This window comes from Brachyhypopomus gauderio, chromosome 11 (genome assembly GCF_052324685.1).
Source record: "Brachyhypopomus gauderio isolate BG-103 chromosome 11, BGAUD_0.2, whole genome shotgun sequence".
NCBI classification, from domain to species: domain Eukaryota; kingdom Metazoa; phylum Chordata; class Actinopteri; order Gymnotiformes; family Hypopomidae; genus Brachyhypopomus; species Brachyhypopomus gauderio.
This window is the reverse complement of record NC_135221.1, coordinates 2,878,614-2,903,549: the sequence shown is the minus strand read 5'-3', so window position 1 is coordinate 2,903,549 and position 24,936 is coordinate 2,878,614. Positions and strand designations below refer to the sequence as shown.

The window sequence follows — 24,936 nt, the reverse complement described above, 5'->3', positions numbered from 1 at the left end:
CCTGTTTTCTTTAATATGTTTTTTTTAAAGTTGCATATAAAGTGTAGTATCATGAACCTGTTTCGACCATCTCCCAAAAAAAGAGAAGATAAAAGAATGAATTTGACACATTTGCTGTTTAGCTAATGCACTTTACTGTCCAACACAGATACATCACTTAACTCTCATCTGACATGCGGCAATTAATGAACACGCGTTTCTGTATCGTCATCAGCATTCGTGTGATGACAGCGGCACTTCTGAGCAGCAGGCCATTGGCTGAAAGAGCGTTGGGGAGGGACAACCTCTTTCACAGTTGCCATAGGAAACCTGAACCTTCCACAGTTGCCCTAGAGACAGGAGGGTCCCATACAAAAGCCCGAGGTGCTGGATTATTGTGTCATTGAGTTATTTGTGTTTGTCACTCATTTGGGTGACGTGCAGAGAGACAGTTTTGCAATAGAAATAAATTATTAAGAGTCAAAAAAGAGTCACTTTTTCATGCAGACAGACAAGCTGACATGATACCAGACCGCCCCGTGAATGTCCTGTAACTGATGTTTTTAATGGTTGCAATATGGGCGTGACTGTTTTGGCTGGTTCAGATTTAGCATCAGTGCTGTGAATATAAAAGGTTTTTTCACTCACTCTTCAATCAAGACCATATGTAGGCAGGACCTGCACCTTTCCAGTGGAACACAAACACCACCACAAACCACGTGGACTTTACTGGTCCAAACACATCCGTTATACTTAATCTGGGTGTGACCATGTCAAATCTAAACATTAACATGCAAACCACAAAAAGATGATCAACAATAATACTATTTAGCAACATGAATCAACAGAAATAGGCAATCTATTTCACACAACAATTTCATGTCATAATAAATTTGTAAAACTATGAAAAAAACTTAGTGTCCCTAAGTGCTGTTGTAACACCTACCTGTTTATCTGACTCAGGGGCCTGTGTGTGCTTCAGTGACTCCCGCCCGCCCTCTCTCTCTCTCTCTCTCTCTCCTTCTCTCTCTCCCCCTCTCTCTCTCCCTCTCTCTCCTCTACACTCTCTTGTACTGTGAAGATGAAGATGTACTTCTTTGATGAAGAAATTAACATGGTAAACAGTAAAATTATTAAAATCACATATCAGCAAATAGCAACAACCATAATAACAACAATATGACAATATTACTACTGCAGTCAATAATAGTACTAACTAAATAATAACATACTAACTACTAATACCTACAAATGCAATAGTCCTATTACCATTATTATGTATTTTTGTCACATATGGCTCCTCCCCCACCTGTCAATCACACCTTTGTTTTCGACTTCCATGTGCTTTGCTGTTTTAGTTTCTGTTGTCATGTCTCCTAGTATATTTCTCTTGTTATTGTTCTCACCTGTGTGTAGTTTATTTTGTCATTAGCCTGTGTACACACACCCTGTGTTTGATGTTCATCTTTGCTGGTCACTGTTGTTTAACCTTCCTCTGTTAGTGTGTTTCCGAGCCTGTTGTAAGTAATGACTTCAGCCTGTCGTTATATTTAACGTAGCCCTTCAAGGTCCTGGTTTACAAACTGACCCCACTCCTCACAGCCTTAGAGGGCAATGGCTTCTATTATACATTCAAATATTTTTAGCCAAATTCTGATTGGACTGTCAACTGAACTATGTTATTTTATGGCCTCTCTTTCTCTTCCTGCCTCTCTCTTCCTCTCTTTGTCTCAATCTTTCTGTCCCTCTCTTCATAGTTCCATTAAAATACTACTGATTAGGGCACAGTAGGGGGCACAACTGATATGGCATTTATCAGCAGCCAATAGACACAATTAACATTCCTGTTTGCAGGACGACCCCAACGACATCTCCACCCCAATACCCCCTCTCTCAAACCCTCCATCCACACTACTACCCCTCTATTGCCCATTATTACCCCACCATCCCCACTATTACACCTATATTGCCCATTATTACCCCTCTATTCCCCACTACTACCCCACTATTCCCCATTATTACCCCTCAATCCACACTACTACCCCTCTACTCTTGCAACTTTTGTCACAATTAGTTTTTAGTGCCCTTATGTGCCCAACTCTCTGCAGACAAGTGAGACAAGGCCAACAGAGACAAGCAGGCATCCCCCTTTCTCTCTCCCCCTCTCTCTCTGTCTTTCCCTCTGTCTCCCTCTCTCATTCTCCCTCTTCCTCTCTTTTCCCTTCCCTCCATCTCCCCTCTCTCTCTCCTCCTCTGTACCCTAATCCAGATGCTATTGTTTGGCAGGGTGTCTGATTTAAACATCAGTCTCTCCTTTCATGATGTTGTTAACACAGACTTAACACAGCAACACCAGGCCCCGACTAAAACACAGACCGTTAAAGCACCTCCACCAGGCCCCAACTAAAACACAGACCATTAAAGCACCTCCAACAGGCCCTGACTAAAACACAGACCGTTAAAGCACCTCCAACAGACCCTGACTAAAACACAGACCATTAAAGCACCTCCACCAGGCCCTGACTAAAACACAGACCGTTAACACAGTTCCACCAGGCCCTGACTAAAACACAGACCGTTAACACAGTTCCACCAGGCCCTGACTAAAACACAGACCTTTAAAGCACCTCCAACAGGCCCTGACTAAAACACAGACCGTTAAAGCACCTCCAACAGACCCTGACTAAAACACAGACCATTAAAGCACCTCCACCAGGCCCAGACTAAAACACAGACCGTTAAAGCACCTCCACCAGGCCCTGACTAAAACACAGACCGTTAACACAGTTCCACCAGGCCCTGACTAAAACACAGACCGTTAACACAGTTCCACCAGGCCCTGACTAAAACACAGACCGTTAACACAGTTCCACCAGGCCCTGACTAAAACACAGACCGCACATGTGCCGATAAATAACGTATCTTTGTCTTTTGCGTTTCCATTGTTGTGCTAAGCAGGTTTAAAAAGCGGAAGCAGAAGACAAATGTATTTGGGCAAAAACAGGTGGAAATGTCTACAACACAAGTAACCAACGAACCACAATTTAACTGCCATCTGAGGGCCAGTTTACCAGCACTTTTACGATACCAAGTATTTCCGAATGAGTTTTCCATGCGTCTGTGATGGGGAGTCATCTCTGATGTACAGACATGCGTCTGTGATGGGGAGTCGTCTCTGATGTACAGACATGTTGTCTAGCTCTGAGATCTGCTCTCTCATTTGTTGCCCTGATAAATTTTTGACTTCTACGTTTTGGCATTGAAAAGCTCTTTGGCTGCCAAACAAATTTGGGGTCTTATTACATGATAGAAAACTGCACTGTGAAGTGTTTAGCGAGTCCTCATGGGTCTGTTTAGAATCATAGTTTAATTAGTTCATTAATTTCATTATTCACTGTTGTTCAAATTAGTATTTGTTTATTCTGGCCATAAGATATTTTGACAGCACACGCACTGACACCTGGAGCTAGACTGAAGTTTTAGAGTCACAGACACAGACGAATTGATGTCATAGCAGGACGTGTGTTGGGGCTCACTCAGTACAGACATCTCATAAGACCAAAATGTGCAATGATGCACACAAGGATACACTGGATAGTGATGAGTGTGTCCAATTTATATAAAACAAACAAAAAAAATCAGCACAAGAAAGATTTGAATACAATAGCAAAGCTTCAAATATTTTTCCATGACAGTATATTAGTCTGCACCTGTCTGACCTGATCCAGAATATCATTTTTCATCTTGAATCCACTCAACTCACGAGAACCCCACAATCACCTGTGGGTTTGAGCAGAGCTTTCCATTACTAAACACAGCCCACCACAGTACATTAACTGCCCACACCAGTCGTGCGCTAATCCATCATCTACTGCTCAGGTGGTATCTTTGGACCAGGCCATTTGTACTTCAACAAACATATTGAACAAAGAAGAGTCAGAGCCACGACCCCAGTAGACGACATGTCTGGTCCTCAGGTGTACGGGTGTCATCGTCTGGTCCTCATATGTTTGTCCGTCAGCGTCTGGTCCTCAGGTGTCTGGCTGTCAGCGTCTGGTCCTCGGGTGTCTGGCTGTCAGCGTCTGGTCCTCGGGTGTCTGGCTGTCAGCGTCTGGTCCTCGGGTGTCCGGCTGTCAGCGTCTGGTCCTCGGGTGTCCGGCTGTCAGCGTCTGGTCCTCGGGTGTCCGGCTGTTAGCGTCTGGTCATCGGGTGTCCGGCTGTTAGCGTCTGGTCCTCGGGTGTCCGGCTGTTAGCGTCTGGTCCTCGGGTGTCCGGCTGTTAGCGTCTGGTCCTCAGGTGTCCGGCTGTTAGCGTCTGGTCCTCAGGTGTCCGGCTGTTAGCGTCTGGTCCTCAGGTGTCCGGCTGTTAGCGTCTGGTCCTCAGGTGTCCGGCTGTTAGCGTCTGGTCCTCAGGTGTCCGGAGGTTAGCGTCTGGTCCTCAGGTGTCCGGAGGTTAGCGTCTGGTCCTCAGGTGTCCGGAGGTTAGCGTCTGGTCCTCAGGTGTCCGGAGGTTAGCGTCTGGTCCTCAGGTGTCCGGAGGTTAGCGTCTGGTCCTCAGGTGTCCGGAGGTTAGCGTCTGGTCCTCAGGTGTCCGGAGGTTAGCGTCTGGTCCTCAGGTGTCCGGAGGTTAGCGTCTGGTCCTCAGGTGTCCGGAGGTTAGCGTCTGGTCCTCAGGTGTCCGGAGGTTAGCGTCTGGTCCTCAGGTGTCCGGCTGTTAGCGTCTGGTCCTCAGGTGTTCGGCTGTTAGCGTCTGGTCCTCAGGTGTTCGGCTGTTAGCGTCTGGTCCTCAGGTGTCCGGCTGTTAGCGTCTGGTCCTCAGGTGTCCGGCTGTTAGCGTCTGGTCCTCAGGTGTCCGGCTGTTAGCGTCTGGTCCTCAGGTGTCCGGCTGTTAGCGTCTGGTCCTCAGGTGTCCGGCTGTTAGCGTCTGGTCCTCAGGTGTCCGGCTGTTAGCGTCTGGTCCTCAGGTGTCCGGCTGTTAGCGTCTGGTCCTCAGGTGTCTGGCTGTCAGCGTCTGGTCCTCGGGTGTCTGGCTGTCAGCGTCTGGTCCTCGGGTGTCTGGCTGTCAGCGTCTGGTCCTCGGGTGTCCGGCTGTCAGCGTCTGGTCCTCGGGTGTCCGGCTGTCAGCGTCTGGTCCTCGGGTGTCCGGCTGTTAGCGTCTGGTCCTCGGGTGTCCGGCTGTTAGCGTCTGGTCATCGGGTGTCCGGCTGTTAGCGTCTGGTCCTCGGGTGTCCGGCTGTTAGCGTCTGGTCCTCGGGTGTCCGGCTGTTAGCGTCTGGTCCTCAGGTGTCCGGCTGTTAGCGTCTGGTCCTCAGGTGTCCGGCTGTTAGCGTCTGGTCCTCAGGTGTCCGGCTGTTAGCGTCTGGTCCTCAGGTGTCCGGCTGTTAGCGTCTGGTCCTCAGGTGTCCGGAGGTTAGCGTCTGGTCCTCAGGTGTCCGGAGGTTAGCGTCTGGTCCTCAGGTGTCCGGAGGTTAGCGTCTGGTCCTCAGGTGTCCGGAGGTTAGCGTCTGGTCCTCAGGTGTCCGGAGGTTAGCGTCTGGTCCTCAGGTGTCCGGAGGTTAGCGTCTGGTCCTCAGGTGTCCGGAGGTTAGCGTCTGGTCCTCAGGTGTCCGGAGGTTAGCGTCTGGTCCTCAGGTGTCCGGAGGTTAGCGTCTGGTCCTCAGGTGTCCGGAGGTTAGCGTCTGGTCCTCAGGTGTCCGGCTGTTAGCGTCTGGTCCTCAGGTGTTCGGCTGTTAGCGTCTGGTCCTCAGGTGTTCGGCTGTTAGCGTCTGGTCCTCAGGTGTCCGGCTGTTAGCGTCTGGTCCTCAGGTGTCCGGCTGTTAGCGTCTGGTCCTCAGGTGTCCGGCTGTTAGCGTCTGGTCCTCAGGTGTCCGGCTGTTAGCGTCTGGTCCTCAGGTGTCCGGCTGTTAGCGTCTGGTCCTCAGGTGTCCGGCTGTTAGCGTCTGGTCCTCAGGTGTCCGGCTGTTAGCGTCTGGTCCTCAGGTGTTCGGCTGTTAGCGTCTGGTGTTCGGTCTGTCACTGTTCCTGCACTGTCCTCTCATCATGCTGGTGCCAACCACCTACTCATGATCTGTTATTAATGTGCTCTTCTGACCAAGCCAAACCACTGGGCTGGGGTGAGGGGGGTCTTGGTGATGGTGGGGTTGCTAACTGTGCAAATTAGCTTCTATAGGGATCGTGCGTGACATTCCATGGAGCAACCAGATGGTCTGTAATGGAAGCCAGTGGAGCTGGTGTGGGGATCAAACCCAGAAAATGAGAAGCAGCTAAATCCCTGAAAAGCGTCTGAGGGCTGATAGGGGAGAGAAGGAGGCACAGTTGCACATTTTTGCTAGTCTGTGTCTGCAGGAATGTCCTGCTCAGCACTTCACAAGTCCACTTAATTTAAACATCATGCTTCGAGATTAACAGTCCAAACTCCCAATCACAATACATGACTGACGAATTATTCTTTCTCCTTGGAAGCGGTCAGGCTAAATTAATACAATTAACACAAGAATTGATTTCTCTTATTCAGCAGTGTGTGATCCTGTGATAACAGTATTGCCAGTACACCTGTCCTTGTTTAGACTGTCTGCGTCATTCTGTTCACTCGCTGACCTTGCTAACGGTGCAGTCATTAAAACAGGCAGACTGACTGACAGGTCTGCGTCTACCCTAAATCACAGCGGGTCAGGTCTTTTGTGTTGCATCTCAGCATTTTCAGTCACCTCTGGAATATGTTGGATGAAAACATCCTACACAGTCTCTATGTCCAGGAAGTGCAGACACACCTTAAGTGACATGGGTAAAAACTCATGCTGTTAAATCAGTTGGAAATGTTAAACAGATGCTACAATAACTACTTACCTGCCCAGTTAGAATGCAAGATTTTATGTTTTCCCAACATAAAATGGCATGGAAGATCATGCAAGTTATTAGAATATAATACTGTATAGTAGTATAGTACAGTAATGTAGTATAGTATCTTATGCAGTATTTATGCTCTGTGTCTGCACCCACTCTGAAACGTCGTCCTAAAGGCGGCTGGCGCTACGCGAGACCCCCCCCCGTTCCCCCAACGAGGAATTCTGCCTCTACCACATCACTGCCACCGTGTCGTCGAGCTCTTCATCAGCGGGAGAAGGTCTCCCCAGCAACCACTGCATGTGCTTAATGATTGGACAAGCGTGTGTTGCCATAGCTACCGGAAGCTCCCATCATGCTTCCTCCTCCACTACAGTGCCAGACGAGGAAGGAAAGAGAGAGACGTGTTCTCTATATTACACTGAGGGCTGGTTCTGGTCCCTGGTGCCTCGGCCTATTGTAATCACCGACACACAAGGACCGGTCTGGTTTACTCTCAGCTCAGGACGAACTGGTCCTTATTTATTCTGTATTTTCGGTTCGTCTCCTCGTGGCTTGTGTAACATTAAAGAACAGAACCACGTCCACTTCCATCAGTGTTCAGTATCAGGAGTACGTGCCCCCCCCAGACGTGGAACAGGCCAAGTTCTCACACACTTCCCTAGTGTGTTCTCTCTTTTGACCGGTGCCTCGTGCTGACCTGTCAGTGTGCTGCACACGTCACGGCTGGCACAGGCTTGAAAGTTTGTGAACCATCCAAACATGATCATTGTTGTCTAAATAAAAATGTATATAATCATGTGCAATTAACATCCAAATCTCAGTTTGTAAAGCAGACCTTACACACAAAAGAGATGCATGAAAACATTTATTTTCATTATTTATTCGACAAAAGTAATTTATTTCTCCAAAAACTGAAAATCTGCCAAGTGCAAACCTATGTGGACTCTTTTAGTAGCGTGTGGCACATCCTTGTGCATCTATTACTTCAACCAAACAACTTCTGTAACCACAAACATGTCTCACGTCTGCTTCTAGGGGGTTTTGCCCACTCCTCCTTACAGAACTCTGCCACTTGAGAGAGGTTGGAGAGACGTTTGGCATGTACCACCCTCTTCTGATCTAGCCACAGCACTTCTATGGGACTGAGATCTGGACTTTGACTGGGCCAATTCAGAGTGCAGGAGATTCTTGTCAAGAATTTGTTGGTGGTGCTGGTAATTGATGGTTCCCTGGATAATACGGAGTCGTCCAGGTCCAGGGGCAGAAAAGCAGAACCAGACCTTCACATCTCCACCAACATGCTTCACTGTTGGGAGGAGGTTCTTCTCTTTATATGCAGTGTTGACTTTTCTCCAAACATGGCACCTGTGATTGTGGCCAAATAATTCAATTTTATCTGTCCAGATAATGGACATCCAGAATTCCTCTGGTTTGTCTCTCTGGCAAAGTTTAAAACAGGCAACTTTACACTTTCTTGAGAACAGAGACCTCCTTCGACCCCCTCTCCCATGAACGCCATGTCAGTAGATTTTTCACCTGATTGTAGATGCATGTACATTTATCCCAGATGCTGCCAGAGAGATCTGCAACTCTGTGGAGGTGGTGCGTGCGTGCGTGCGTGCGTCTGTCTGTCTGTCTGTCTGTCTGTCTGTCTGTCTGTCTATCTATCCATCTATCTATCTATCTATCTACATTTAGGTCTTCAGAGCCCTGGTTGAAACTTGGAGCAAAACCTCAGAATTACAGAAGGAAAATGTGGTGATTGTGTCATTGGGACAGCATGACTGAATGTTTTCCGTCCACAGAAACACAATCCAACCATCATGGGAGCTGAGCTTCTGTTCGGTTCATGCCTCAGGCAGACCCAACTCTGAAATTGCAGGTTCTTACTTCCAAAAAAGAAATAAAAATAAAATAAATAAATAAATAATTACAAGCTATGTATGATCTGGAAATCATATGATGTTTTAAAATGTCGTGATGTGGCAATTATGTTTAGAAGCAAAACCACGAGAATAACTAGCAGACCCACTATTATCTAGTTTGCAAAGGGTCAAAGGTCATAGTCAAGCGCAGGCAGGTTTGGAGGAAAACTAAAGACAGTGAAAAAGAGTTTGTGATGATACCCAGGGCCTGATTACAGAGGACAGGAAGGGTGTTTTTATAACATGCTACATTTTCACTCAGATCTTCAATTTGTCTTCTGGTCTTGTACAGATGCTTATTAGGAAACGTTTTCTCATCCTCGTTATCTTATCCTTTATGGTTCTAATTACAATTCTGTCTTAATGCACTATAATTGCCTGCTTTAAAATGGTTTTAAATAGGAGGTTAATCACAGTGATTAATGCTCAAGTCTTTCAATGGCCAATGTGTGAAAAAAATTAATTAGATCAAATTCAGTACCTTAATCTGCTGAAAATAAGAGTTGGAAAAATAATGGCGAGATAAGTGCTGGATAAGGGACTGGGAGAGAAAGAAAAAAGAGCAGGGGATGGAGGAAGAGAGAGAGGAGAAGAGAGAAAGATAGCAGGAGAGAGAGGAGAGAGAAAATGCCATTTCTGTTTCTTTAAATCTTAGTCTTAATTCCTTCCAAACTCGTCTACTGATAACACCTGCCCTGCAGCATCTGGCAGTGAGACAGGACAATCAACTGCTTGATAAATATATCAGTTCGATAAAAGACACAATGCCGTTATTGACGTCTATTTACAATGCTATGATTTCTTATGTTGTCTTTACACTAAAAGGAAGACATAAATAAGAGAACATGAGAATAAGACCGGAGCAGGGGGTGATGATGAAGGGCAGATGGTGATGAAGGGCAGAGGGAGATCCCATGTGGAACACTCTACATCACTAGACCTGTATTAGAGGGTGAGACAGACCACGCATCAGACGTAATGACTGCTGCGTGGACAGCCGTAATCTGAGGGTGCACTTTTAAATACTACTGAGAACTATTTTTTGCTCAATAGAAATGTGAGGTGTGTGTCTGTGTGCCTCTACATGTGTGTGTGTGTTTGTGTGTGTGTCTACATGTGTGTGTTCCCTTCTTTACTCATTGTAGATACCAAAACGCATGACCAATATGTAGGACCAGATGACATGATAGGAAATTAGGTATATGTGTTAGTTTAATATATACAGTAGCTAAAGTTACATGTGCAATAGTAAAGATAGTAACACCAGTCTGTGTGTGTGTGTGTGTGTCAGAGAGAGAGAGAGAGAGAGAGAGAGAGAGAGAGAGAGAGAGAGAGAGAGAGAGAGAGAGAGAGAGAGAGAGAGAGAGAGAGAGAGGGAGAGAGAGAGAGTAGTGATGAAAGATACAAAATGCTTGGCAACCCTTCACATAAATACATTAGCCATCAGTGTGTCCTTGGCAACAGCTGGCCTCAAATCTCAAATGTGTAACACCTTCATCTGCTACTACACGCCACAGCTTGTTCAAACAGCCCCTAGTAGACATGGTAACAGTGGTAACAGCTTCTAGTAGACATGGAAACAGCCCCTAGTAGACATGGTAACAGCTTCTAGTAGACATGGTAACAGCTCCTAGTAGACATGGAAACAGCCCCTAGTAGACATGGAAACAGCCCCTAGTAGACATGGAAACAGCCCCTAGTAGACATGGAAACAGCCCCTAGTAGACATGGAAACAGCCCCTAGTAGACATGGTAACAGCCCCTAGTAGACATGGAAACAGCCCCTAGTAGACATGGTAACAGCCCCTAGTAGACATGGTAACAGCCCCTAGTAGACATGGTAACAGCCCCTAGTAGACATGGTAACAGCCCCTAGTAGACATGGAAACAGCCCCTAGTAGACATGGTAACAGCCCCTAGTAGACATGGTAACAGCCCCTAGTAGACATGGTAACAGCCCCTAGTAGACATGGTAACAGCCCCTAGTAGACATGGTAACAGCCCCTAGTAGACATGGTAACAGCCCCTAGTAGACATGGTAACAGCCCCTAGTAGACATGGTAACAACTCCTAGTAGACATGGTAACAGCTCCTAGTAGACATGGTAACAGCTCCTAGTAGACATGGTAACAGCTCCTAGTAGACATGGTAACAGCTCCTAGTAGACATGGTAACAGCCCCTAGTAGACATGGTAACAGCCCCTAGTAGACATGGTAACAGCCCCTAGTAGACATGGTAACAGATTCTAGTAGACATGGTAACAGATTCTAGTAGACATGGTAACAGCTCCTAGTAGACATGGTAACAGCTCCTAGTAGACATGGTAACAGCTCCTAGTAGACATGGAAACAACTCCTAGTAGACATGGAAACAACTCCTAGTAGACATGGAAACAACTCCTAGTAGACATGGAAACAACTCCTAGTAGACATGGAAACAACTCCTAGTAGACATGGTAACAACTCCTAGTAGACATGGTAACAGTTCCTAGCAGGTCCTGAAACAACAACTAGTAGACATGGTAACAGTTCCTAGCAGGTCCTGAAACAGCTCCTAGTATATGGAGCTCCTACACCATGCAGCACTGGGCCCACACGGACATGAGAACAATCACAGGGACTTTCAGGAACAGATTTTTTCCAGTATAAACAGCACAGAGTTCTCGATGTTCGAACCTTAATATCAGTGTTGTTTCTCTTCTCACAGTATCTACATCTAAAACAAACCCATGCCACTAACCCTGTGGAAACTGAGAAAAGTCCATGCCCAATAAATACACAGCAATAATTCAATACAGCCTGGTGGACGTGTATGATGCACATAGCTGTATGAATATTGACAACGAGGTATTGATTAAAAAAAGAAAACATGTTCATATGAACAGTGTAGGTCAGGGTTGAGAGTAAACGCATTGTACTATAGTCAAGTCTTACAAGGAGGTACTACAGGGAGGGCAGTGGGCAAGACACAACTGGGGAAAATGTTGAGCAATTTGTTGTGGTTACCATGGGTGTAGTAACTATGGGGAGGTGTTAAACCCCCATCTCTCTCTCGCTCTTTCTCTCTGTATCTGTTTCTCTGTACATCCCTCCCCTCCAACCATGTACTGGTGCTCTATGTTTTTGAAACACAACACTGCTATTGGCTGTTGGATTGATAGCATTGCTGAGAATAACCACCAACCAGAGCCAGAGTACCCCGCCATACAGTTACCACAGCAACCTCTTGAATGCATCGCAGGCACCATGTGGAAACAGCAGTTTGGAGACGGAAACATATGAAAGATGAAAGATTAGCCAGCAAAGCTACAATCAAAGTTCTTGCAGTGCCTTATATGTGCAACTTAAGAACGCTGTAGATCCTCTTAATTGCCAATTCTTAAACTGACAACTGTTCAACAGTTGTGGGAAAACATCTGAATTTAATATATAAAAAGGCGTGGATATTTTACAGCTGTTATTCAGTTCAAGTATCTTCATTTACTGTCACTCGTAGTATAGATCCTGCCAGGCCCTGATATTCAGACACTCGGCTCTATCAACGCGCCTGTTGCTGCACAAGCCAAAGGTGAACCAGTGAGCTGAGGCCCCTAACACAGGAGTCTCTCCTCCAGGGAGCCCAGGAGACAGACATAACCAAACGCTCCAGTCCCACCAGAAGAAAACTGATCTGCTCCACAGTCCAGGCGAATAAAGCTGCAACGGTGATGAAGTGGTCTCCTTACTCTGCTGATCTCACTGTGCTGATCTCACTGTGCTGGCGCAGCAATTGAGCGTGTGGACAGGGAAGGTCTTACCTTGGCAGGTGAAGCATTTGACGTGGAAGTGCACACTCTGCACACGCACCACCTCCCCCTTGCACACCTCTCTGCAGCGGAAGCACAGGATGGGCCCGGAGCTCTGGTCCCTGCCATACGAACCCGGATGATGAGGCACTGCTGAGAGCAAGAGAGATTAGACACTTAGAGATACAGCACACTAAGAGAGAGACAGCACACTAAGAGAGAGAGCACACTAAGAGAGAGACAGCACACTAAGAGAGAGATGACACACTTAGAGAGACAGCACACTAAGAGAGAGATGACACACTAAGAGAGAGATGACACACTAAGAGAGACAGCACACTAAGAGAGACAGCACACTAAGAGAGAGACAGCACACTAAGAGAGAGACAGCACATTAAGAGAGACAGCACACTAAGAGAGATGACACACTTAGAGAGACAGCACACTAAGAGAGATGACACACTTAGAGAGACAGCACACTAAGAGAGAGACAACACACTAAGAGAGAGACAGCACACTAAGAGAGAGACAGCACACTAAGAGAGACGACACACAGAGAGACAGCACACTAAGAGAGTGACAGCACACTAAGAGAGTGACAGCACACTAAGAGAGAGACAGCACACTAAGAGAGAGACAGCACACTAAGAGAGAGACAGCACATTAAGAGAGACAGCACACTAAGAGAGACAGCACATTAAGGGAGACAGCACACTAAGAGAGACAGCACACTAAGAGAGAGACAGCACATTAAGGGAGACAGCACACAGAGAGATACAGCACACTAAGAGTGAGACAGCACACAAAGAGTGAGACAGCACACAAAGAGAGAGAAAGCACACAAAGAGAGAGAAAGCACACTAAGAGAGAGAAAGCACACTAAGAGAGACAGCACATTAAGAGAGACAGCACATTAAGAGAGAAAGCACATTAAGAGAGAAAGCACACTAAGAGAGATACAGCACATTAAGAGAGACAGCACACAAAGAGAGAGAAAGCACAAAGAGAGAGAAAGCACACTAAGAGAGAGAAAGCACACTAAGAGAGAGAAAGCACACTAAGAGAGAGACAGCACACTAAGAGAGAGACAGCACATTAAGAGAGAGACAGGACACTAAGAGAGAGACAGCACATTAAGAGAGAGACAGCACACTAAGAGAGAGACAGCACATTGAGAGAGACAGCACACCAAGTCATTTTGTTTTTTATTTCCCTACTCACACACCTACTAAACCCTGAAATGAATAAACTCAAGTGTGCTTCAGCAAGGAAGCTCCCAACTTTACATGGACTTGGGACCTCCAGGACCTGAATGAGAACACCTACTTAAATGGCATAAAGCACTTGGAGCCTGAGGCAAGAGGCTACAGCCGGAACCCTGAGTCTTCTCTCTCTCTCTCTCTCTTATTCTCTTCTTCTCCCTCTCTTCCTCTCCTCTCCCCACTCTGCTCTTTCTCTCTCTCTCCTCTCCATCCTGACTATTGATGTCTGGAGGTTTCGTGCTGATTTCCATCCTATTAAAGATGCATCAGAAGGACTCATACATTTTGCCAGTAAATGAATCAACTATAGTGAGACCACTGCAGGGTGTGTTTCAGCTCTTTATTTTATAGTTATAACTGTGAAATCTCATTAGAAGTGCAAGAATATGTAGTATAAACTATTGTACAATGATTCTGAGATGGTTTCAGTACGGTATCCAGGAGCAGATCTGACTGGCCTGCACAAACCTCCTCATTCCCGTCACTGGATATAGTAAAAGTGACCATCCCCCCCCCCCCCCCCCCCAACCTGTCTGCACCAGCACAAACAACTCGAAACATTCCCAGTTTCCCCTGAATGTTCCCAGCATTGATGCACCAGTAATTCTTCCCAGCACTGCACACTTCAAGGAGCCCGCATCCTCCGGGTGTTCTCCACGGGTTTATCTCCATGGGTTTATCTCCACGGGTTTATCTCCACAGCTGTCATCCAGTACAGTAGCACAGCCAGTGCGGTGCGGGGGAGGGGCTGCACGAGGAGTCCTCACGTCTACTCACGAGCGCAGCCTGGAATCTCCGTCCTAGTGACGGCGTCCGTGTGACGGCTGGAAGAATTCTATCCGAAGGAGACCGGATTCAGCACGATACCATTAGACACGGTACCACTGTTTTAAAACACAACACGCTGAAATACAAGAAATAAATTAACAACAAATTAACGAGGTAAAGAACACCTGTGTCAGCATCACTGTAATTTTATTCAACTTTTCCTTTTCAAATATTGCTGGTAATACAAGTCTCACCTGTCAGTCAATTTTATAGGCAGGCTAAGACAAAATTGCTGGCATGGACAAAGTCAAGAAATTTAGTGTGGAGAAATCTGAAACGATTACTCTGAAATCATCCTCTTGCAAGGTACTCGTAACCATTCTGTTTGACTTCCAGATATATCCTTCATGCTCCCTAGATTAAAGACCTATCCCTTATGCTCCACAGACTAAACAGCTATCCCTACACAAATTGAAGACCTATCCCTTATTACAGACCCACCCCAGTGTAGGAACCTGCAGTAATACATACAAGAAGATTCCTCAAAGCCATTTTCCAAACAATCAGGGTATTGTGCTGAACACATCATTTGACAAGTGTCGAGCCCACAGGACAGGGCAGTGCCCAGTGGACCAGCTCCTCCACACAGAACCAGGAACAATGGCCCGCTAATATGGTAACTCTCCTCAGAGGATCACGCTCACACCGGCAATATTGTATCCGTGCGTTCCCCCCGGCAGACCTGAAGCTCCGTCTGCATTGTTCTCCAGGTTCTGGGACACGCCACGTCACGTGCAAGTCCACCGTGCAGCGAGTAGAGGGCGCTGTCTGAAGGCACCACACCCCACACCCTTCTGAGGTGCATCAAGCAACATTAAGTCCTGTGACATAAAAACTAGATGAAAAGCCTGAAAGGATCTGAGCATATTTTGCCGCGTGTGACTGAGCTGTCAGTTGTTCTCAAGCTCCCACACAGATGCACAGAAATGACGTTTCAGAGAGAAGAAGGAGGCAGGGCATGAACTAGCACTGTTGCCATCATCTGTGGGCCATCACGGAGGCTGAGGAAACCTGTGTGTGTGTGTGTGTGTGTGTGTGTGTGTGTGTGTGTGTGTGTGTGTGGGGTCTCCGGCTGCAAGCACGGATAATCCCCGATATCCCACAGAGCTGACACAGAACATGGGAGCCAGTACTCCCATCACACCTATACTGGCCTTCCCTAGGAAAGAGCAGACGGAAGTGTGTGTGTGTGTGTGTGTGTGTGTGTGTGTGTGTGTGTGTGTGTGTGTGTGACAGTGAGAGAGATTTAGGATTAAGGTTTTTTTAATCCTAACTAAATGAACTGTCCCCAAAGTAGATGCTTTGAGTTCACAAGCAGAAAACTGCTTCTTGGCACATAGCTGCATATGTCAACATGGAGAGAAGATTTTGCATAAGGTTTGAGTATGAAAACGTTCAACTCAGTCTAAAAATAAACACAGAGACTCAAAAACCAAGTGCAGCTTTTCAAAGACACCTTTAAAAAAGCTTCTCCCTTGGGTGTCATGAAATTAGCAATGGTTGTGGCAAACTCCTTCTCCATCAAACAAACCCCTGTTATAATTTACCATCACAGTATTAGTCTAAAATATGACTGCAGGCACTTTACATAAGTCTGTTTTGGACTTTTGAAGAGCAATATTTAGCTCACGGCCAGTGGCATTCTGCCCCAGGTGTAAGGTGATAACAGCTGGGTCTGGAGGGGCAGGGGCTATTTCTGCCCCAGCCTGAGACATCTCCCCACTGGTTACAGCCCCAGAGGGGTGGAAGTTAGGGGCAGCAGAACGGTCAAACAGGAGACTGTGGAACCCGCTAGGGACGCCCAGGGCCCGCTCAGACAACAGGGGAGCAGGACTGACATGAACATTCGTCCATGTTCATTTTGCTATTTCTCAATGGCTTAACAACAGCCAGTGGACATACGTAAACATGTTGTGCACTGTTGTTGCATATTATATAAGACAAGGTGACAAAAGTTCAGTGACATTTTAGCAATAAACAACAAACAGGGATGACCAGCACATAAACAATGTGGAGGAAATTTCTGAGAAATGTCAAAAAAAAAGTCTGAGAAATGTCTGAGAAAAGTCCATGTAAATGAATACTCTTTAGAATCCAGCATTTACCTTTATCAAAAGGATGTAAACGTGTCTAAATAGTTGCATATCAAATTGTAAAACTATTGCAAACTTTGTTTTACAAGTAGAACCCTTTGCATAGGGCTCGTTGGTCCAGAAGTCTCGGTCTTGGAGTCCAGAAGTTCTCAGCGTTCCCTGTTCTGCAGTATTTCATCTCCTAACAAGAGGTTTGGTGTTTCAGCTGATGAGTTTTGAGACAAGCCGTCATTGAGCTGATCGAACACCGACGATGACATTGCTCCCTACACTACAGTCACAATTAGCGGTGGTTATGGACGCCACGTGAACAAGCGTTCAGCGTTTCCACAGGGTCCTCTTGTATTTAGTTTATTAGCGTGCTGTACGTACTCCTGTCATAGAGCTGCTTCTGATCCAAGATCCGATACGCCATATGGTGTGTGCATTACGAAACCAGGATTAGACAAGCACCCTGTAACTGGTCCACCTAGAGTAAGCACAAATGAACCAGCATCTACAGTCCTTCCACACTCATGGGTCCCTCTGGGAAACGCTACACATTCACACAAGTAGAGGATTATTTGGACTAAAATTATTTAGCACCAGAGAAACACGCCTGAACAGAACTGGCCTAATGAATGAGAAGATAAATAATAATCTTTTTTTTTTGGCCTAACAAGATATGGTGATGTTCTTTTAATGAACAATAAACAACTAATAAACAGCACACCCCACTAATGGCCCAGATTTATATTCAGAACATGCTGTCTGACATTTTTAAGGCAGAAAATATTAGAAAATATTAGAGAATGATAATGAGTCACATGTCACAAAAAATCTTTTAAAAATAATCTATTTAAATATATTCCATCTGCAGTGTTATGGTGTTAAAGAGAACAGAACAAGTCAGAAGAACTAACATCCTAGAGCGGGTTTATCTGATGACGTGTGTCCTGAACCAGCTGCTGTCTGAAGCCACACGGCCCCGCTGCATCTGCGGGATGATGGAGCGTGTGATGTCTTCACTTTCACTCTCTCCCTTCATCTCACTGGGGAAGGAGGAGGTGGGGGGGGGGGGGGGGGGGTCGCAGGGCAGGTGGACATTGGCCACGGGCCTGTTCTGTTAGCACCCTCTCACAGGCAGGGTGGGGTTTAGTCCACTCACACAGGCAGGGTGGGGTTTAGTCCACTCACACAAGCAGGGTGGGGTTTAGTCCACTCACACAAGCAGGGTGGGGTTAGTCCACTCACACAAGCAGGGTGGGGTTAGTCCACTCACACAGGCAGGGTGGGGTTTAGTCCTCTTACACAGGCAGGGTGGGGTTTAGTCCACTCACACAAGCAGGGTGGGGTTTAGTCCACTCACACAAGCAGGGTGGGGTTTAGTCCACTCACACAAGCAGGGTGGGGTTAGTCCACTCACACAAGCAGGGTGGGGTTAGTCCACTCACACAGGCAGGGTGGGGTTTAGTCCTCTTACACAGGCAGGGTGGGGTTTGGTCCACTCACACAGGCAGGGTGGGGTTTGGTCCACTCACACAGGCAGGGTGGGGTTTGGTCCACTCACACAGGCAGGGTGGGGTTTAGTCCACTCACACAGGCAGGGTGGGGTTTGGTCCACTCACACAGGCAGGGTGGGGTTTGGTCCACTCACACAGGCAGAGTGGGGTTTGGTCCACGCACACAGGCAGGGTGGGGTTTAGTCCACGCACACAGACAGGGTGGGGTTTAGTCCACGCACACAGACAGGGTGGGGTTTAGTCCACGCACACAGACAGGGTGGGGTTTAGTCCACGCACACAGACAGGGTGGGGTTTAGTCCACGCACACAGACAGGGTGGGGTTTAGTCCACGCACACAGACAAGGTGGGGTTTAGTCCACGCACACAGACAAGGTGGGGTTTAGTCCACGCACACAGACAAGGTGGGGTTTAGTCCACGCACACAGACAAGGTGGGGTTTAGTCCACGCACACAGACAGGGTGGGGTTTAGTTCACGCACACAGAGGGATTTAGTCCAATTCCAGCCAACGTCATGAAGCAGGACTACATTAGAAAGGGCCAGTTTACAGTACTGAATATCGATTACAATTAGCAGTGTTAAAAGCCACAGTTCACTCCAACATCAGGCTGTAGTAAAACATTCAGTGGGAATGTTTGTAGTTGTGTAATCATACTGCACACATAACATAAAGAGCAAACTAGGAATGACTGAGTGTGATGAAGCAGGTTTTCTCCTGAATGACACTCAGCAAATGCAGGACTCATTAACTATGAAGGTCACAATCTGAATGTCTTACCACAATGTCCCAGCAGTCATAGGAAATGCAGACATGTGATGCGTCAGCCTCACAGGTGAAAATATGACTACGGGATGATAGGACTACAGGACTACAGGCTAGCTGCCACAAATATGCTCCGTTGATGTTCTTAATACCCCAGTAAATTGGCATGCCTCCATTGCCTGTGTGTATGGAGGACGGCCTGTGTCTTCTCTGTATAAGCTTCACTCTGCTGGCGCAGGCAGGTTCTACCAGAGCTCAGCAGACTTCTGGCAGGTGAACGCTGGCACAGATGCCGTTAGACGTAATCAAAGGAAGGAGACAGGGAACACAGCCTCACCCAGTCACTTCACTGGCAGGAGATTTCACGCCTGCTAGAACTTCCAGATCCAATCTCTCAGAAAGCAGTGCAATAAGACAGAAACTAGCATTAGCAGAAACGCAGAGCCCCAAGTCTCTAACAGTGATGCTGTGTGTTCCACAAGAGGTTGAAGGAGACCTGCACCTCGTCGTTCGGCTTTACGCCTCTTTGGCTGGTGTGGGGTCTTTTGAACTGGAAGTGAACACTTTCGGGTGCAAACAAACTGACACGCAGTCAATGTGCTGATACGTGCTGATAGTGTTATCTGTGAATCTGTGCTACTTTCCAAGAAAAGCCTGGTGTGCAAGTTACGAGGCCTTGCTGACAGATTCCACATTGCCCTCTGACGTATTTCTGAATGGAGACTATCAAATTTCTGCTCTCCACACCGCTCTTTCCATCTCTATCTTTCTCTCTCTCCCCATCTCTCTCTCTCATTGTTGGTTCTTGATCTATATCTCTCTATCCCCCACTCTCTGGCCCACAGCGATGTTGTGAACAAGCAGCCAGGTTATCTATGTCATCTCTCCCACCCTCTTTGGATGGCATCCCATGAAGACAAACCTTTAAGGGTAAGTGATGAGTTATTGATTAATGATTAGTTTGACCACATTTCCCTTGGTGCACGCAACCCCGTTCCATCAATAGGAAAGCAAAAAGACAAAATAAAGAAAGGAAGGAAAGATCAGCACGCAGAAACGCTCTGGTCAGCTGTCCAATCACACACGCTGCAGAAAACATGGAGGCAGCCGACAGGGCGGTGGCCAAAAGACACGGTGAGAGCAGCCAATGAGAAAAGGCCGAACGACCTGGGCGTAATTACGCCCAAATGCCACGTGTGAGTCCGCAGGTGAGTCCGAGAGCCTCGTGTCATCTGCATAATTGGGTAATGACTGCGTAGCGTTGGGGGTTCAGATCTGGACGTGGAGGTCAGGAGTCTAATCTCCTTAAGAAAGTAAATTATAGAAAAGAAGAACAAATGTAACAAATGATGATGTGAAAAACAGAATGAAACGAATGGATCTAATAAAAGTCAATGAGTACATGTAGTTGTAGTGCATTGTGGGAAGCGTGTGTTTGTGTTCCACACTCGTCTCTGGTTCGTCCTGCTGCCCGCCAGGAGCTCGTGATGTTTCGTGTTTCCACCAGCCGCGGAGTGTGTGTGTGTGTGTGTGTGTGTGTGTGTGTGTGTGAGTGTGTGTGTGTGTGTGTGAGTGTGTGAGTGTGTGTGTGTGTGTGTGTGTGTCCTGTACTGGGGTGAGCACCGCCGTGTGTGTGTGTGTGTGTGTGTGTGTGTGTGTCCTGTACTGGGGTGTGTGTGTGTGTGTGTGTGTGTGTGTGTGTCCTGTACTGGGGTGAGCACCGCCGTGTGTGTGTGTGTGTGTCCTGTACTGGGGTGAGCACCGCCGTGTGTGTGTGTGTGTGTGTCCTGTACTGGGGTGAGCACCGCTGTGTGTGTGTGTGTCCTGTACTGGGGTGAGCACCGCCGTGTGTGTGTGTGTGTGTGTGTGTGTGTCCTGTACTGGGGTGAGCACCGCCGTGTGTGTGTGTGTGTCCTGTACTGGGGTGAGCACCGCCGTGTGTGTGTGTGTCCTGTACTGGGGTGAGCACCGCCGTGTGTGTGTGTGTGTGTGTGTCCTGTACTGGGGTGAGCACCGCCTGTGTGTGTGTGTGTGTGTGTGTGAGAGGAGCACTGGCTCTGCATGTGGCTACGGGCTGCTGAGTGGCAGTTCTAGCTGAGTACGATGGACAATGGCAGCGTGTTTGAGGGTCCAGACGGTCCAGACCTGAAGCCAAACACACCCGGGTGTCCCGGGGCCACGGTGCAAGGAGGACGGCAGGGTGATGAGTAGCATCATTCAACACAGCGAGGCATGTAGAAGAGTGACTGGACCCACGTGGCTGTCTTTGCCCTGTTTTGCCTTTTCCGAGCTAGAAAATGTTTGGTTTGAGAATTTCATTGGAAAAAAAAAATCAAACATTTATCAGATAGAGTGAAAGTGCCCCTGCCTGTGGGGGCAGCGATAACGTCAGCGTACAGGAGCACGTAGTGCACGAGTGGAGAGTGGGTCACCAAAGATTACTTGATTTGTGCACTCCCCCCACCCCCTTCTCTCTCTACACTTCTCTCTCTCTCCACATCTCTCACTCACTCTCTCCCTCTCTCTCTCCACATCTCTCACTCACTCTTTCCCTCTCTCTCTCTCTACATCTCTCACTCACTCTCTCCCTCTCTCTCTCCACATCTCTCACTCACTCTCTCCCTCTCTCTCTCCACATCTCTCCCTCCCTCTACATCTCTCACTCACTCTCTCTGTGTCCTTTTGAGTGTGTACTTGTGTGTGTTTGTGCACATGTGTGTGTTTGAAGGCATGTGTGCTTGACTGAACAGTAACCTTCATTAACACTATATAAGTGCATAAAGCAGAGCACGTGACCAGCAGTGAAAGGCTCGGTTCCCTGACTGCCTCATCTCAGCGTTCACGTGCTGTAACCTTTTAAAGCATCTACAATGTGACACAAATGACCTGCAGCTGCGCGCTTGCTCTCGCCTGACCCCTCCCGACTCCAGCCTCAGAAACCACGAATTTTATCACATTTTTATATGCAACATGTGACATTTATTCAAATATATTGCAATGTTTAGTAAAAGCTAAAGCAAGCCAAATGCGAGCTCAACAGAACCCCAGCGCGCACAGCTAAGCGATCTTACGTTGGTACTGAACAGAAAGGTTGGTGATCGGTGATGGACACAGATCGTTATAAAAATGCCCAGTGAACAGAAACTTTGTTCTTGAAGCTCAAAAACGATCAAATCTAAACCCATGAATACTTAAGGGTCAAAGTGCGGACAGGGTGCACGTTGAGGGACGTGAACCCTGGAGACACGTCTTACACGAGACCAGTTCAATGGACAGTTTTTATCATTTCACCTACATGACTTCTTCACACTCCATCATTTATGTTTAATGGCCACGATGCAGCCTCATCTCGGATCTACTCACCACTCGCGCTCATGATGCTGGGGAATCACACCCGGGGGGTCCAGAGGCGGTGTGTGTTCAGCACCACGCAACTTCAATCAAAACACCTGAAGTGAACTCGGAGCGCGAGCGTTCATTAAAATAACACCAATCCTCGCGCGCCGTGGCCGAAACGCGCCGGTACGACACACACCGTGACCGCAACATGCAAACCGCGCCGGTGTTCCCGGTGGAGCTCGCGACCTCGCAGTGGCAGCCGCGCGCGGAGACACCGCGGTGCCCGGTCACATCGCGCGCGCCTGCTGACGCGTCTCTCGCAGCACGCGCGACCCCGAAGGCTCGAGCGCTGGTCTACGGCGTCCGCTCGAGCGCCGCGGCTCTATTCCAGCGCGCGCGCCCCCATCTCCGGAGGAGTGACGTCAGGCGGCACGAGCGGCAGCACGAGCGGCGTGTTTCCTCGGCGCGTGCGGTGGAGTGGCGAGGGGCTGGGCTCGCGCTTACTACGCCGTCCTCGCGCGCATATAAGCTGGCACGGCGCGCCCTCTTCCGCGCGCTCCGAATAAACGCATCACGACGAGCCTAAAACACACTGAACTGTGTGAATAAAGGAAACACACCGCGGCCCTCCTGGTCCATTACAACAATAATCCATAAAATCATAGTACACGCTACAACGTGTTTTAAAAGTGTCAGGATTAAATCGACGATTTTCCCAATTTTTAGAGTATTATAGAGCAAAAGTAAAGCATAACTTTTCAGCTCAACAATGTTGCATATGTTATTGACATGAATGAATACGACAGGGAAACATTTTAAATATTGAAATAAATATTTTCTAAATACCAGAAAATAACACGGGCAATTACGATTTGGATTACTTATACTGAACCATAGAGGGCGCTGTTTCACTAGATTACATTTGAAGCACAGCTCGCGTATTTTGCGTGGGAGTAGCCTGATCAAATCAGCTGTTTTCTGCTTTTATATGGAGAGGGAAAAGTCTTTCTCAGACTACTGTGTTTTAGCACAGAACGTCCTCCCATTAACCATACTCAAAAATAGCCTTTTAAAAGGACAGGAAAGCTATTTTGTCATGCGACTAAAACTGATATTAAGTTACGGCTTCTTTGCCAGGATCAGATTCAGTATCTGTTTGGGTTGATGCAGAAAACAGCCACTCAGCACCTTTACTTTATCTTGCGTTTCTCTCCCCCCTCTGCCCACCTGTGGGGTCTGTCAGGTGTCTGTGACTGTGTTGAAACCCTCTCTATTGGTCTGGTCGTGTTGTACTAAAGCTCTGCTAACCTTCTGTTTTGCAGTGAGTCCACGGTCCCGAGGTAAACAGAAGACCTCTGGTAGAGCAGTGGGTCTGCCTGAGTGTGACCTGAGCAGGACCTCATTATAGCTCCTCCCCCATCGGTGACATCACACCTCCAGTCTGATGGGGATTCTTCACCCCCCGCCCCCTTCAACCTTTTCACCTCAGATGACCCCCCCCCCCCCCCCCCCCCCGCTAGCATGGCCAACAGAGGGAGCTATGGATTCAGACTCTGTTAAGGTGAAAACAAAAGCCCACAGTAATGGGGATAAAGATTCATATGGATTTGAGCCTCTCAGCTGAATCATTTTCCTCATATGCCCTACAGTCTGGACAGATTTTAAGAGTGTAACCCACAAGCAAATTAGCATTTCTTGGCTTACAGACTTGAAAGGCTGGCTGTAGAATTTCGGTGTAAACATCAAATTTTCGTGTTTAGCTAAGAGACAGCGTCACTGTACAAGCACGTTGCTGATATTCAGCTGACGATCAACATTCGTGGATGGCAAACGTTAAACACTTCCCACATGCTTATTGGACATCCAATGGGATTTAACAGCTTTGCATGCTCATATCCAGCTGCTATAATTGTCCCTGATTGGTCTTTGATTAAACGAATCCCAGCCCCTCCCTGGCTGCCATGGTGATGTGGTGCCGAGGAACATGTTTTTAAAGGATGTGGAGAGGCTGTAGTGGCTGATGTAGTGGGTCGGCCATTGTCCCGCAATATGAGAACCTGGGACAACAGGAAGCCGGATTTCCTGAGGGCATCAGGGCCTTTATTCAAGTAACAAGGTTTATGGGCAAATACAGTTCCTTCAAATTTAATGCATAATTTCATTACCTCCCCTCCTCCCTTATGAAGTTCATATAGCTTATAACTATTTGCTCAAATGTACTGTAGCATCATTCATATAAATTTTTTTAAAATGTTACTGTAGTTTTGATTAGCTTATAAAGCCAGATGCATACTATACAGTATGTCAAGCACTGATCCAACTGCATTCCATGGGCAGTCAATGACAACAAACCTTTGAGTGCAATCTGAGCCCTGTGTTTGTGATTACACACACAGCTGTGTGTGTGTGTGTGTGTGAGTACACACACATCTGTGCTCTGCACTGTGGGACTGTGTGCTCTCTGAAGACCGACAGGCGGCCACATGCCTGCATACATCTGCCGGGGGCCACTTTTCAAATGGCTTACCAAGAAGCTTTGGGATACGTGATATGTTCCATGGTTTATTTTTAACCAGCAGGTAAATGCAAGAAATGGCAGTGGCCATGGGACAA

At 47.4% G+C, this 24,936-nt stretch overlaps 1 protein-coding gene across 1 annotated transcript in view; it reads right to left on the bottom strand.

Annotated features, from left to right (window-relative positions):
- Window positions 1-22,782, bottom strand: part of ablim3 (actin binding LIM protein family, member 3) — a 55,027-nt gene extending 32,245 nt beyond the window's left edge. The window contains 2 exon segments of the mRNA XM_077021075.1: window positions 12,547-12,687; window positions 22,348-22,782. Of these exon segments, the coding sequence (XP_076877190.1) occupies window positions 12,547-12,687; window positions 22,348-22,360 (154 nt within the window). The 5' untranslated portion in view covers window positions 22,361-22,782.
- Between the last annotated feature and the right edge of the window lie 2,154 nt (window positions 22,783-24,936).